Genomic DNA, 15,655 nt, shown 5'->3' on the forward strand with positions numbered 1-15,655 from the left:
CTTAAACATCCTTTGACTCGCGTGCACTAAAATGTTTGGGCAAACACTCCCTTTGTTCTAATGCAATCCGGAAGGCATATTGTTATATTAACTAACATTTAAACCCCTATTAACACGAATACGTAAAGTTTACCGATAGTGTGGTGTGGTATTTAGTTCAAAAATGCTATCTTATTAATTGCGAATACAAAACCACCACAAAAACACTGACATATAGATGATATGAGGCATTGAAGAGCCCATTTTCTTGTAATTTTCTCATGATTTTTCCAGTCCATTCCTATCTTTTCTCACAACAGCCGCACAACTTTCTTATAGCGTTATCCTAATTAGAGCAAATGTTTAAGACAAAAGTATAATTTAGATCTGAGTAAAATTAGCGTATTAATATTCCTATGTGATTACATGTACAGTCACGGAAATTCGCGGTGTAACAATTAAGGAAAAATTGCCTTGTTCATTGCAAATTAACAATCTCCGTGTCTTCCTACAAATATCTAATTAGGTAGCTGTAAGTTGTGCAAACAAAGGTAAATTAAAAAGAAACTAGCCGTGTCTCTAACTCCGCGTTTCGTTTCAAAATTTACAAATGATTGTAAGTTTTGAGGTGGAACACCGTCAGTTGCCACGACTGTACATACATAACATAACATTTCAGGAACTTATAAGGCGGAACAGTCACGTAGGCAGCGGCGTTGAAGTATGCCGATAGTTTAAAACATTCTTTCCTAACGTTCATTCTCGAACGTTCCACTCGGTTCAATATTAAACGGGTAAAGCATTAAGTACTCGTCTCTTGAAATGTACGGAACTATTAAAATAACTGAGAAGGTCTGCGTATTTTACCACTGCTCCCTGTCAAACTCTAGTTATAATCCTAAAATATAAATTGTAATTACGATAATATAGTACCTATGTAATATTTGCTCATGTTTTTAAACTATTCATTTGGAAAGTATGACCATGTTAAAGACATCGCTATAAAGTATCCGCTAATAGTTTAAAATCGTTTATGTGTTTCGTTACATTATGAAAAGGGCGTGATGACTGAGATGACGTATGATAGAGATATTTGGAGGACAAAAACCTGTTGTGCCGACCCTAAGGGAGTAGGATAAGGAGAATGATGATGATGATGATAATGATATGTTTCGTTATATTACGAGTTTCCTGTGCAATACCTAATTACTTTTTTGTAAATAGAAAAAAGAGGGATAACAACGTTTTTGTACAAGTGTTTCGCTAATGGAAACGCAACAAGTTATACAAAGTCGCTCGTTTGACGACACTTAAAGTGAATTATATTTCAAAGGGAAATTAATACTGAAATTTCAAAGGATTACAGTTATGATTTTCGCAATGTACTTTTGTGATCGCATTAATTTAACTAGCAATACTTGAATGTCTTAAATGCTTACACATTTAGACTTATTTAATACAAATTGTAATTTACAACGTTCATTTACGTAAGTGGATTTTGTTGTTAACGCTTAATAAGAGCAGCCTTGAGTTGAGGTCTTTTGTTTTCATAACACGAAGTTGAGAAATTTTCAAGTTCCAACATTCATATAATCCAAATATTCTAAGTGTAAATTTATGCTAGCTATTTATGTTATGCAGAAAGAAAATATACATCTATTAAAAGTGCCGATTCAGTTATACACTTGTTTTTTTTTTTAATTAAAAACAAACCGTCGTTCGCGACTTCGCCTGCATGAAATTAAAAAAATAGTTGAAAAACATATCCTATGTTACTCAGTGATAACATAGCATTTTTAATGGTGCAAGAATTGTCGTATTCGGTCTAGTAGTTTTCAAGTTATTTCAATACATACAAAAATACAAATCTTTCCTCTTTATAATATTAGTATAGATATTGATATAGATTTACCATAGAGTAGTTTAATTCTTATTCATAAATATTAATTTAAGGTCGGTAACACCTCCTAGAAGAGTTGTGTCGGTAAAAATATGGTCTGCTCCTTCCGCTCTATCTTAACGGACCCTATGCCGAATATAAAGATTTTGTTCAGGTATCCATTTTTCAGTAACAGTTATCCAAAGAATAAAATCTAAGATTCGATTAAAAAACTCTGTCGGTCTAATTAAAAATTAATTTCGTAGCTGAGCAAGGAATTTAATTAACTTTCACGTCCTTCAACTTTTTGAACATCCAAGTTCCCCAGAGAACAGCTGTCTACCTGTCGAATTTATTGCTCACTACGTTTTATTAATGAATACTATTTAACAATATCAAACTTAATTTCAAAGGGGTTTAAGTTACAATCATCTTTGTTCATTTAATATTTTTGTGATGCTGTTTAAAGCTCGTGTCATTACTCTGTTCAATTTAACGGTGCGATTTCTTAGTTATCATATTAACTTCAGCTGAATTTAGGTGTGACTAGGCCTTAATTACTGCTGGCCCTGTGAAAGATGGTCAACATCACACATATATTTGAATTTTTTGTCGAACAGTAAGTAAATAAAAAATAGTGTCATAACTTTTTAACTTCTTGAATAAACTCGGATAAACTTTGTATACGTGTTCAAACTGTGATATCTTTCAAGTAATGATAAAAATAAATTCAGTATAAAAACATTCCGTAATAGAAAAAGCAAAACTAAGAAACAAAATACATTTATGCTAATGTCTTTGCTAATTAAAATTCAGAAACGCCACGTTGAACGGACGTTGTATTTCAAACAATTCTTGTTGTTCCCGACGTCTGTCGGTTTGAAATTCAGAAAACAAATAAATTTGCAAAACGTTATTTTACATTCAAATTCTAGCAATCGATAAATCTAACTTTAACCAGATGATGAATGGAATTGATAATGGAACATGACAAAGTTTGGTAATGTTTTAGACTGCTTCGTTCTTTACACAATTTTTATCTTTGTTTTACTAAACTATCGCACAACTGTTTACCCTTTAATTCGGAGGTGCGCATACTACTCAAATTTTAGCAACTAAACAGTTGAATGGTCTGCGAAACAATCGACAATCGCACAACAGTTGTGCGATTGTTTATTCAAAAATGAGCCCGCTCTTACTATAATTCCTATTCATCATCATCATCATCATCATCTCCTTATCCTACTCCCGTAAGCTCGGCGCAACAGGTTTTTGTCCTCCACATAACTCTATCATACGTCATCTCAGTCATCACTCCCTTTTTGATCATGTCACTTTTTACACAATCCATCCATCTCTTTCTAGGTCTACCTCTACCGATGTACCCTTCCACACTCGTAACTAACGTTCTCCTTGTAACATGCGATTCATCCCTCCTCATAACATGCCCATACCATGCTAACCTTTTACTCCTTACCTTCTCTACTACTCTTATTCAAGGAAAAGGTAATCCAATTTGATTTCGGAACTGTTAAACAAAAATAACAATACTATATAACTACATTCGTAAATTAATGGTTATTAAATAAATCCTTAAATGTAGATTGTTCACTAAATCTAAACCAAATTATTTCGTTATGTGACATCGTGTTTACTGTTACATTGATTTAAAATCTAGGTCTTTGTTTAGCCTTGCATCAATCTCAGCAACGTATACTGTCTCAGTACAAACTCCCAATAATCTAATATTTACTGTACGTGCCTCAACTGCATAGAGTCCGAATTTCACAGTAAGCTAGCAAGTGAATAGCTTAATATAGAATATGACAAGCAATTTCAGATGAGTGAAAGAAGTAACTTAAGAAATACTTAGTGACCTTTATGAAAAACTTAATAATTATTGCTTTGTTTATTAATTAATTTGAATGTGGTAGCATTAACTAAATTTTCCAATTGTTAACCTAAAATTATTGACGAATACTTGGGAACATTAGAAATTATTTAAGACTAGCTGTTGCTCGCGACTTCTCCTGCATGAAATATTTTTTGAATTCGGACCAGTAGTTTTTGTCAATATGTCAATATATACAAAATTTAAAAAAAAATCTTTCCTCTTACAATATTAGTATAGACTAGCTTTTTACCGCGACTCTGTCCGCGTGGAATTAATAAAAAACAAAAGCAAGTAGCCTATGTGTTTTCTTCTAAACCTTTTTCTACATCTGTACCAAATTTTCTTTCAGATTCGTTCAGCTGTTTAACAACTCTAACGAATGTTTGTTCGTCCATCCATCCAAATAAAGTTTCTCATTTATAATATTAGTGAGATCCTTAAGGCAGGCAAAACATTAAAATCTGTTTAAATTTTAATGCAAGCTAAAATATGAATTCCTTTTAATGTTTTTTATCCTATTCTCTGCAAGTGTGAGGGGAAAACAATTGCGGTTCGGGTATTAGTCAGAGCAGTGGGGGGAACTAATGAAGTGCCTCCGCGACGCTTTTAGGTAATTGAAACGCGGTTACACCCGAAACGTATACCAAAGAGATGCCACAAAGATTAACATGGGATAACTACTAAAGAATCCTAAAAACACAAAGTGATTAAAATTCCAACATTGCTCAAGACGTTGTGATACAACTATACTAAGATTTGGTGTAAATAATCCTAATGTGATTTTGTTTTTTTTTTTTTTAATTCCGCGCGATCGTAGTCGCGAGCGAAAGCTGGAAAGTTAAATAAGTATTTTGATATAAGTAAATCATATAGTTATTAATTTTATTTTATAATATTACTTCACTTAATGCAGGCAATTTTCATCAACTAATTTGGTACATCCTAAATATGACGAAAAGTCCTTATTTTTTAACACATGAAATCGAACCATTACAGCCGTCCTCACAATCCTTATTCTAATTCTATATTAAAGGGTACCCTTAGTAACGATTTAAGGACCCTGAATTTAGATTTAAACTCATAATACTATACATCTTATTCTATGTACATTTAACACTAGCTGTTCCCGTGCGGCTTCATCCGCATGATATTATGAAAAATTTATTGTTTACATTTGTCAAATTATAAATGTCAAAATGACACAACACGATGACAACCTTGCATCCTTGATGTTGGCAGCAACTTATGGTCTCTGTCCCACATTAGGGTTTTTATCCAAAACATTTACCCCCTTAGTTTAATGGCGTGAAAATCTATAGCCTAAAGCGTGACGTAAATGTTGAGCTTTTTATTAAAAAAAAATTATTCAGAAATATGCTGTCATTGCTAACATCTTAGGCAACAGAGAAGTGTGTTTACGCTTTATTACAGTAGTATAGGTTAACAAAGAAAATCCACGTTGTCTGTTATCATATTTTAAGTAAATACATTGTTTGTGATTTAATTAAACGTCTCTAAAGATGAAACAATGGAGTGGATTTAATTAGAAGAGGAACAACAAAGTTATAAAATCAGAGGATTTGTTTTCAGAATTAATTAAAACCCAAAATATTATTTGTTAAAAATGGTAGTTGCAAATAAATCTAAAATTAAGGCAAATGTAATAACTTCTACATGCTTATGATGCGTTTTCAATCCTGCAATATGAAGCAATATGAATTGGAATTATTTTGTCATATATGACAAGACGCCTATGGTGTATAGTCAACCAAGGACATCTGTCACGGTGAGAGAAGCGCTGCAGTTGTTATTAATTCCGTGATAAATGGTCAGTTAATTTTGACCTTTTATCATAGAAGAACTGTCGCCCACGAACTTCGTTAGCACAAATTTGGACCTCCCATTACGCCATTTTGACAGCGCGGAATTACAAAAAAATAGCCTATAATATGCCTGTATGTCAGCTACCCACTAGTGAAAGTCCCGTCGAAATCGGCCCAGACGTTTCCGTGATTACCCGGCACACACTCGGCTTGAAAACTGACAGACAAAAATATGAAATGCGATTTTCGTTATCATTAACGCAAGTACATTATCTTCCCAAAATCTTTTGATATTATAAATAGACACTCCGATTTTACTATACGTACTATATGAGCTTATTACAGAACTGTCTACTTGTATTTTGGTATTAAATGTACAGTGGTACATTTTGTACGTTTTGTGCATCGTAATATTTTGTACGGGCTTTGGTATATTCACATAATCAAAGTGCGGAAACTATCAGAAGCCGTCTGCGGTGGCTGTTCAAACAGACAGTCAATATCCGTCCCAGTATTGCGATGTTCGCAACTATTTCTGTTTAATGAACACATCCAAACATTTAACACACAGAATACTAAACTGTAAATTAAGAAGACATTTATAAAAGTACTTTAACAATATGATGATAATACGGATATAAATCGACACATAGCAGAACTTGCTTTTGCCCGCGATACAGCCCGAAAAAAAAGGAACCGATGTGTTCTTCCAGACTATCCACATCTATGCCAAATTTCATCAAGATCCTTTCAGCAGTTTAGGCTTTAAACTCTAACATCCATCGATATTAGTAAAAGGTAAGATTTAAATTCATTGTTCAGATAAGTTGTGTCAAAATATTTTACCTATACAATATCTGATTAAGATTACATACATATTTAAAATCGATAACAAAACATTTTTTTAATAAATCGAGAGTAGCTTAGTCTTCATAAAAATACAAAGCATTTTAATGGTAAGTATCCACTGAAGACTCATTTATATGAATATTTTGTACGCAAAAAGAATGCCTGAAATAATAGCACGATATCTGCCATTGTAAACATCGCCTCCGCAGCATCTTGTATTATATTGCTATGAACACAGAAAAAAATCTAACAAGAAACACACAGATTGTTTACTTTACAATAAATATGTAAATACAGGACGTGGAACTTAATGAATAAGTATCATTTAATATAAGTATCTTAATATCCCACGAGACATCCCCATAAACAGAGCAAAAATTATTGTTGACGCTCTTCCAAATTATAATACAATAATCATACACACTCGACACTGGTACAATCCGCTGATGGAGAGCCATAAACAAGAAATAGATAGATAGATTATCTAAACTAAAATTATGAATCGGAAAGTTTAGAAGCATGGATTTTTGTTAGAGTTTAAAGCCTAATCTACTAAACGGATAACGATTTTGACATGGATGTGCGCAAAATCTGCATGCATCAAAACGGGATATATAATATTGGAAACAAGGGGAGAAGCGGAGGATATTGGTACTTACCACCTCGATGCCCGCCATCCTCCTGCAGGCATAGTCTATGTCGGTGTCAATCAAGTCAAGTCTAGTTCTTAAAATGCACCCGTGTGCACCGTTATTGTTCCAAACTCGAAACCTATATTCCAAGTGACACAGTTCGTTAAAAATAACACGCCGCTTGTGTCTTTTGCGTCGGACAAGCAACCTCTCACGATGACCTTTGAACTCGCACTTTTTAACCGACCGACTCACTTGGCTGCACACGACACGTTTTCCCGCACACCTGTCCGGAAACTACGCGCCCAACTGTACTGAAGAGGAATTCCAATCTACCCACTAATGCGGGAGAAAAAAAATGCGCCTGGTTACCCGCACTAAACAGGGCCGGGAAACTTAAGCTATATGATTGACACCGACTGTTTATCCGTAGGATCCAGTCTGGTAAAACCCATCGGACTCTTACTTCTTTTCACATCCCCTTTTTGTATAAAAGGAAATATATCTAAATAAATCGTAATAAAAGAGAACATTGAAAGAAAACAAACCAGTGTTGCAAGAAATATTAAATCGCATATTAAATTTCAGACCTTAAAAATCTTTTCGCAGTCTGAAATTTTTAATATTTTCCGGTGCATAACAGTTTTAAAATGGTTGAAAATTTTACTCGATATTTGCATACAAAATATACTCCTTTTGCGGACTGGATATTAAAATGATATTAACTTTGTCAGATTTGTTTTTTAATACCTCTGGATAAGTAGAGGTAGTTATTGATTAAAAAAAAACGATATCAACCACTAACTGATTATTATAAAAATCCTTTTTCAATGCCAATTTCATTTCATTGACAAACGGCAGAATACTGAAACGAATTTTAACTTCGTAAAAGCCTATATTTGAAGTGTAACCGTGGCCGCAGTGTTCGGCCGAAGGATGTTTTTATATACTATAAAACTATCACGAATTCGAGATATTACCTAGCCCAAGTCACAAAATTACGTACCAGCTGTTACTCAAAACTTGCAAAACTAGCTTAGCGTATAAACAAAATATTCCGCGCCGTCGCATTAAAAATATCTCAACGCAAATAATAAATAGCCAACACGAAAGGTAGCCTCCCTAGCGTGAGACTGCCTACTAAATCGACTTACAAAAGGAAAAAAAGGTTAAGCAATATTTTATTATGATATATGAACTTTCTGTTATACAAAGGGGATACAAAAAAAAGATTAGGTCATTTGCAAAAGATATGTATTAAATTAGTGTTGCGGTGAGTTTAATTCGACTTCCTTATTATTATCTTAAATGTTTCTTCAGGCATTGCCTAGTGTGGGCATCGCCAGATTAATCATATATTAAAAACAATTTGTATTTTTCTTTTAATTGGTATAACTGTAATTGTAATTGTAACTCTTATTTTTCAATAAAATTATTACTATTTCTATTTTCTATTTCTATTTGCAGAAATCAAACGAACCTGAACTTGTAACACTGATTGCATAATTATAAGAACGAGTATATAAAGAAAATATTTTTGTATGTTTTGGATGACATCAAAAACTATCGGATATAAAAATATATTAAATAGCTACAGTATTACTGAGTAACTATGCAATTTGTTTTTTTAGAATTCCGCGCGGACCGTGTCACAGGCAAAGTCTATATACAGTTTTAATTCCAACAAAATGTATTATGAAGGAACATGTTTGCGTTATAATGAAACACAACAAGTTTAACAAAGTTGTCGCGAGGTGGCAGTCAACGCGAGTTGCCGCCTGTACAACGCAACGCTTCCAAGCGCACTAATTTAATATTCACCAACTTAGTCATGCTGCACAAATTTACTTTCACAATACCAACATAGATAAAAGTACTGCAAATATAAAGAATTTACAAGCAGTATGTGGACAAGTAATAGTTTATTTGTTACAAAAAAAATATACCTTGTTTCGTCTTAATGACAATCTAAGCAGTGAGATTTTTTCACAATTTTCATTGTTTGCCCGATCGTAGGTATCTCGTCAGAGATAAGAATTAGTAGTATGAGCAAATATACTATCAAGGAATATGACGGTGCATTTGCAAATTTTATACGCATTGAGACATCGAGACGCATTGAGTTCGTGGAACAATCTATACTATTATAATAAAGCGTAAACACACACTTCTTTGTTGCCTAAGATGTCAGCAATTACAGCACATTTTTAAATAATTCTTTTTCTAATAAAAAGCCCTACAGTTACGTCACGCTTTAGGTTACATATTGTCACGCCATTAAACTTAGGGGGTAAATATTTTGGATAAAAACGCTAGTGTGAGAAAGAGACCACAACTCGCTGCCAACATCAAGGAAGCAAGATTGCCAAGGTGTGTCATATCATGACATTTTGACATTTGCTATTGATAATTTGACAAATGTAAACAATAAAATAAAATTTTCATAATTTCATGCGAATGAAGCCGCACGGGAACAGTTAGTAACCAATAACAGTATTAAAATTGTCTATACGAAAAAAAGATGGTCCAGTGGTACATTGCTAGTTGCTTTTTATTATTATCACGTAGTTTGCGTAACTCAATGCTACCTAATTGGTTATTTGTAAGAAGAGACGGAGTTCATCTCGTTGCAAAAAGAAAGCATTTTTTTCTGTAAGTGGAACACCGCAAACGGCTCTGACTGTACGGCAACTTAAAAACACACCCTTCGTAACTTCCACCAAACATTCGAACAAAACTTAAGTTACATCAAAGTGGAGCGAATGAAAAAAATATCAAACTCGTGTAAGTTGATCCCTTTTCTTTTTATACTGTCATAAGTAACTATCCGACACGAACTGTATTGAAGTTTAGCAATAAAACAAGCTTTTTACTTGAGATCAAGGGTCAAGAATTTATTTCTTTTATTTGATTTGAAAAATGTTCTGAAATGTTCACTGCTTATTTTATCGGAATTTTCTTAAGTTTCGGTTGAAAAGAAATAAAACATTTTTTTTTATTTCATCTCTGTCTTTCATTTCTACTAACGGTGCGAAATGATTGCTACTTTTTGAATGATTAAAGTTACTGGCAACTAATAATTTTGAGTACTGGCTGAATGTGCACCGTGCAATCAAAGATGTCAAGACGACGATAGAATAACTGATGACAGTTGTCTTTGAATGGTGGAATGAAGCGTTTTGTTATTATAAAATCAATTTGTTAATCTCTGTAAATGTTTGCAATTCGATTAGAGTGTGTTGTGAAGTTATCAATTAAGATGGTAGTCAACTAAGGATAGTGTTTCTAATGTTACGCGATTGTTATTTCATTATCTTCCGATATATGCACGCCTACTATGTAAGATCTACCTTCGGAATTGAATTCTACAAACCGCTCGTCACTCCGGCAAGTATAACTAATTTTGGATTAAGGTCGTAACACATCTGCAGTTCATCTAGTATTGTAGATGTCTATGGGCGTCAATAAACACCTCGATATTCCCGCTATTTGTATTTCAACGTGGATTGTATAAAATGTTTTTCTTTGTACCTCTATTTAAAAACTTCATGCAACATTTGACTACTTTGTTCACTAGTATGAAAAATAACATGTTTTATATGTACATATTTAATTTAAAATGAATTTATGAGGATATAAGGAAAAATAAAGGCGCATAAATGTGTTATTCAAAGTAAAATGCACAGAGACTGTACATAAGCAGGCTCAGGGGATGGAAATTTCGGTTTTATAGCTTTCCCGAAAGCGCCCTCGCGGATTATAAATACTACGTCGTACGGCAGAAAGTGTCAAGTGAACCGCACAACTTTTTTGTGTTACAATTTTATACGACTTGTTCTAAAGTATACTATTTTATTGTTGAATACGATTTGAACTTCGACAATTTTCGTATGTACCAGAAGTTAATATAATGCTGTAAGTTTAGAGGATTTTATATTTATTTACTTTGATTTCAGAGTCTGTCCGTGCGGAATTTAAAAAAATCTTACCAAATTTCATCCAGATCCGTTTAATAGTTTAACCTACAAAGATCTAGTTATACATCAAAACATTGTCATGTAAACTAGTGTTATAAAAAGGAAAGATTTGTATTTTTGTATGTATTCGTTTCACGTTGAAATCTAAAATGTTACTCAAAGATAAATTATCTGTAAGTAACATAGGCTATAGTTTTTATTTTTTTTTAATTTCACGCAGTAGTTGCTAGCAACAGCTAGTATATAATATTAGTAAGATTACATTTAATCTCTCTGTGAATCTGTAATAATTTATATGTCATCTGTTTTTATTGTATACTTTGCCGCCAAATTATTATCACTTGAAAATTTCTACTAAATCGTTTGGATATTTGGTATAATTTTGAAAAAAAAAATGTTGACAACCGTATTTGTAACAGTGACAGCACCAATTGTGTTTAAAAACAACACAGAACCATTATCAAATATCGGTATGTCAACCATTTTAAAACCAATTAGTGTATTTTTAATAGGAAAGCATCGAAAGCAGTTTCCTTATTCCTATAATTTGTTCCAGGTCGACTGGCTTTTAGCGGACAATTCTCCGCTGGTCGCGGTAAGCGGGCTGCGCAGGGTACTTCTAAATGGCTCGCTGGAGTTTGCGCCGTTCTCAGCTGAGCGGTATCGGAGGGATGTTCACGCGGCTACGTACAAATGTCGAGTGAAATTAAACAGCGGATATACCATACTGTCAAAGAACATACATATACATGCAGGTAAATGTTTGTTATGTTTTATATATCTTTCATGATTTTGCGTCATGCAAGTCTGTGTTATACTAAATTATGTAAACTCACTAGCTAAGTCCTTTTTATGTCATTTTTTTCGAAGGTTTTATATATTTTCTAACAGTACCAACAGATAGCTTGTTTGTCTATTGCATCGTAAGCATTAAATGAATTAAATTTCTCGACATAATTTGTACGTAATATTAACATCTTAACCTTTGGTCCTTGCCCTATTTATTCGTTATTCAAGGAAAGGAAGGTCGAACTTACTAGCTATGTAGTTCCCTAACGCGTACATTGACACGATCAATCCCCTCTGATAAAGGACCCTACAAATTGATGTCAGCTCCCCGAAATATGTCAAGTAAAGGACAATTAGAACAAGAATTTGTAAGAAAAATGCTTTCTTTAATGTCAATTTATATTATACGTAATATGAAGTACAAAGCCGACGCTGGAATGAATGATGCACGTGTCAATCAAATCTGAGATGACATATAGGCTTATTAGCTTTCGCCCGCGATTCGTCCGCGTGGAATAAAAAAAGTTAAAGTAAGTAGCTTATGTGTTCTTCCTGACTATTCTCTACGTCTATGCCAAATGTCATCGAGATCCGTTTATCAGTTTAGACTACACATAACGAATTCTAACATCAAAATAAAATATACAAAATTTGATATACAGATATAGAGTTTGTAATAGTAGCTAATATTCCACTTTTCTCTACTCCAGTGTTAAAGTGTCATGTCGACCTACTAATAGGTTCAACCATTTGACCGTTTTTAAGAAAGAGCCGTTTTACTATTGGACTTCCCATTGCAGCTCAGGTTTCGTGTTTTTAATGATTGTTTATTTTTAGTGGTGGATGGTGCATGGGACGTGTACGTACGTGACGAGTACGTGATGTCAGGCAACACGGCGGTGCTACGGTGTGCGGTGAGCGCGCATTGTGCTGACCGTGTTGATACCACCGATTGGTTCACAGAGGATGACGTCAATGTTGTCAGATACTTAGGTATGTTATACTCATATCTATATTTCATCAGTAACAACAACTTCTTTAACAGTGGTACAGCCCGCTTTAACATCGCATGTGTCGGCTGCCCCGGTGTACTACCACAACCACACAGAAGACAGGCGTGAAATTGGAGGCCTAATGTTAATACCTTTTTCTATCCACCCTTTTCTTAAGAGAAGAGAACGGAAAAGAAAAGTGGATTTGACGGCGGAGAAGACGCGGATGCTAATTGCGGATGTCTTTGGGCAGCGGTCGCTTCACTATTTCGGCGGATTCTGGTGGCCTCTGGCTTGTTTGCCACCTTATAATGTAAAAAAAAATCATCTTCCCGTCCTTAGCCTACTCCTGTAGGAGTGGTTTACTTTCACCGTCCATATTAGTCTATCCTCCCTCATTTCAGTCCTCACTATCACAATTAGAATCGTTTAGTCGCTAAGTCGTCTCTAGTGTCTTATGTAGATTTTGTTGTTACGAGATCTACATTTTTTTACCTGGAATGCCAAAATCTTTCTATCATATATGACAAAATGTATGATCGTTTTCCTGGCATTTTGTGGCTGTCATTCTAAAATTTAGAACACATTTAACGACATCTTAATATCAATACCTACAAAGATATCATTTTCATTTAGTAATGCTATACATGTACATACCTCTGGGATCTTTAATGCTTCAAATAACTTCGGTTGTTTTACGGTATTTAGAAGCTCAAATAACATTGTTCTCAGGGGCGAAGTATCAGAGTTTAGACGACGGTTCGCTGTATATAAGCTCTGTTAGCGCTAACGACCGCTACAGCGCTTTTCGCTGCAGGGTGCGCGATAGAATCACCGGCAATATGCATTTCAGTCAGTACTTTGGTAAGTATCTTTTGTACTCAAGTCTTCTAATTTTAATACATCAACGACCATAGAATAGTCCACTAATATACGAACTAGTACGAAATAATTTGGTAATAATCGTTTGCCTTCTATTATTTAGAAACTAAAATTTAAGTTTCTTTTATTGAACTACTAATTGTAAAGCATAGCATCTACCTATTATTACAAATCTAGGTGTTTTCTAACAACAAAACTGTATGTGTGTTGCAATTGTAAACTGAAATTCCGCTCGTCTTCCTATTTCAACGAGCTGAGGATTTCTAGACGTCCAATTGGTATATAAGCTTTAGTGGAAACTCACATTATGAAACAAGGTCTAAAGTAAATGGAGAAATCGTGTTTGTGTTGATTTAGTGTACGGAACTAGTACACGCAACATGCATACTTAAATATTTATTGTTTCATATCCTTCTTGTATCAAGTTTGTCTTTTCCTGTATGTTACCTTGGCTTTTAATTGATTAATTTATGATATCTGAATGCATAAAAGAAAAATATTTAAAGTGCATAAAACAACTTTATTCGTCTCGGTATAATACTCATGTTAGCCATCATAGCTGAAAAAAAGCTAATTCCAAGCCGACATTTAGAATATCAGAAACAATAAAACAACCATTCAAATTCAAAGAAGATTTATTTAACTTGTTACGATGTATTAACCTTATAATAAGCACAACGATATCGTATTTTAAACTGCATGTGGTGACATCTAGCGGTGGTGCGTGAAACTAAATATGTAATATTCTAATGACATTACGACGTATCTTTGAGACTTAACTATGATTTAGTAAAAATACACCTACCTTTTAATGTGTACAATTATTACAATGTATGCTTTTGTCCCTAGGTCGGATAATAGTGACAGAACCAAAGGGCGAAGTGCGGCCACGTCTGGTGCTGGAGACGCGGACTAGAAGAGTGCAGGTGGGACACGAAGTGCGACTGCCCTGCGCCGGACACGCCTGGCCAGTGCCTAGTTACAGGTATATTGGACAGTAGATTACTTGGTTTCTTAGCAGATAAATCTTACTTCTTACTAATATTATAAATGCGAAAGTTTCGATGGATGGGAATTTCTAACAAACATCCAACCGATGTTTGTTAGAAATTTTAGTCTAAACGACCGAACAGATCTTGTTTAAATTTGTCAGGTGTACATATGATCCTTACTTTTTTGTTTTTATTCCACGAAGTCGAGTTAAGCTAGAAGTTAATAATACGTTAAAAGAGAGTAATCTAGTGGCTACCTTCTACTTACTGATTAGTAAATCGTCTCTAAGGCAACTTTTTTTTATTGTTTATGGCAAACACACAAAACCGCTCGCTTTATGTTAAGTCATCAATTTAATATTCGTATTTATTCAGCAAAATAAATATGCTATCAAAAAACATTATGAATATTGAAACTCGATGTGATATAGTATCTATAGTTAAATAAAAGGTACGTAGATATACTGTTTACGGCACGCTAAACCGTTTAACAACTCGCGGAGTCAGATAAAATATTGCACGGGCTGTACGGTGCTGTGAGCCGGGGGACATTTAAAACTGTTATCCAAAATTACGGCAGAAAACATTCGATGTATTAAAAAATATGTAATTCAAACATGTATGTAATAAATAATTAAATTAAAATGTTACTTATACTTTAATATATACTTATTTAATTTAATAAATAAATGTTCATCTTTAACTAATTGTTTAAATTCGACTGTAGTTAAAATATAAATTTAATGTGTTGGAAAAATATTTTATAACTATAATATCTAGTTGTCTTTTTATTAGTAGTTTTTTACGATAAATTTCCTTTAATGCCGTGATGTTTATATCTGGAGTTATAAGAATTGTAATTTTCAAAATTAAAATATCATTTTGTCTTCTTCATCCTCGTTTAGTCGCTTAAAGTATTTTGGTTAATCTTTTTATTGAATAAGGAAAGGTACGCATTTATGATTGG

General features: G+C 33.7%; 1 protein-coding gene across 1 annotated transcript in view; it reads left to right on the forward strand.

Moving 5' to 3' along the window:
• The window catches only part of LOC106102100 (Down syndrome cell adhesion molecule-like protein Dscam2), a 108,837-nt gene that overhangs the window by 68,371 nt on the left and 24,811 nt on the right, over positions 1 to 15,655 (forward strand). Inside the window, exons 4-7 of the mRNA XM_013281509.1 lie at positions 11,590 to 11,788; positions 12,660 to 12,815; positions 13,547 to 13,678; positions 14,546 to 14,681. Of these exons, the coding sequence (XP_013136963.1) occupies positions 11,590 to 11,788; positions 12,660 to 12,815; positions 13,547 to 13,678; positions 14,546 to 14,681 (623 nt within the window). The remainder of the gene's footprint in view (positions 1 to 11,589; positions 11,789 to 12,659; positions 12,816 to 13,546; positions 13,679 to 14,545; positions 14,682 to 15,655) is intronic.

Source organism: Papilio polytes, unplaced genomic scaffold, assembly GCF_000836215.1.
Source record: "Papilio polytes unplaced genomic scaffold, Ppol_1.0 DF823923.1, whole genome shotgun sequence".
Lineage (NCBI taxonomy): Eukaryota > Metazoa > Arthropoda > Insecta > Lepidoptera > Papilionidae > Papilio > Papilio polytes.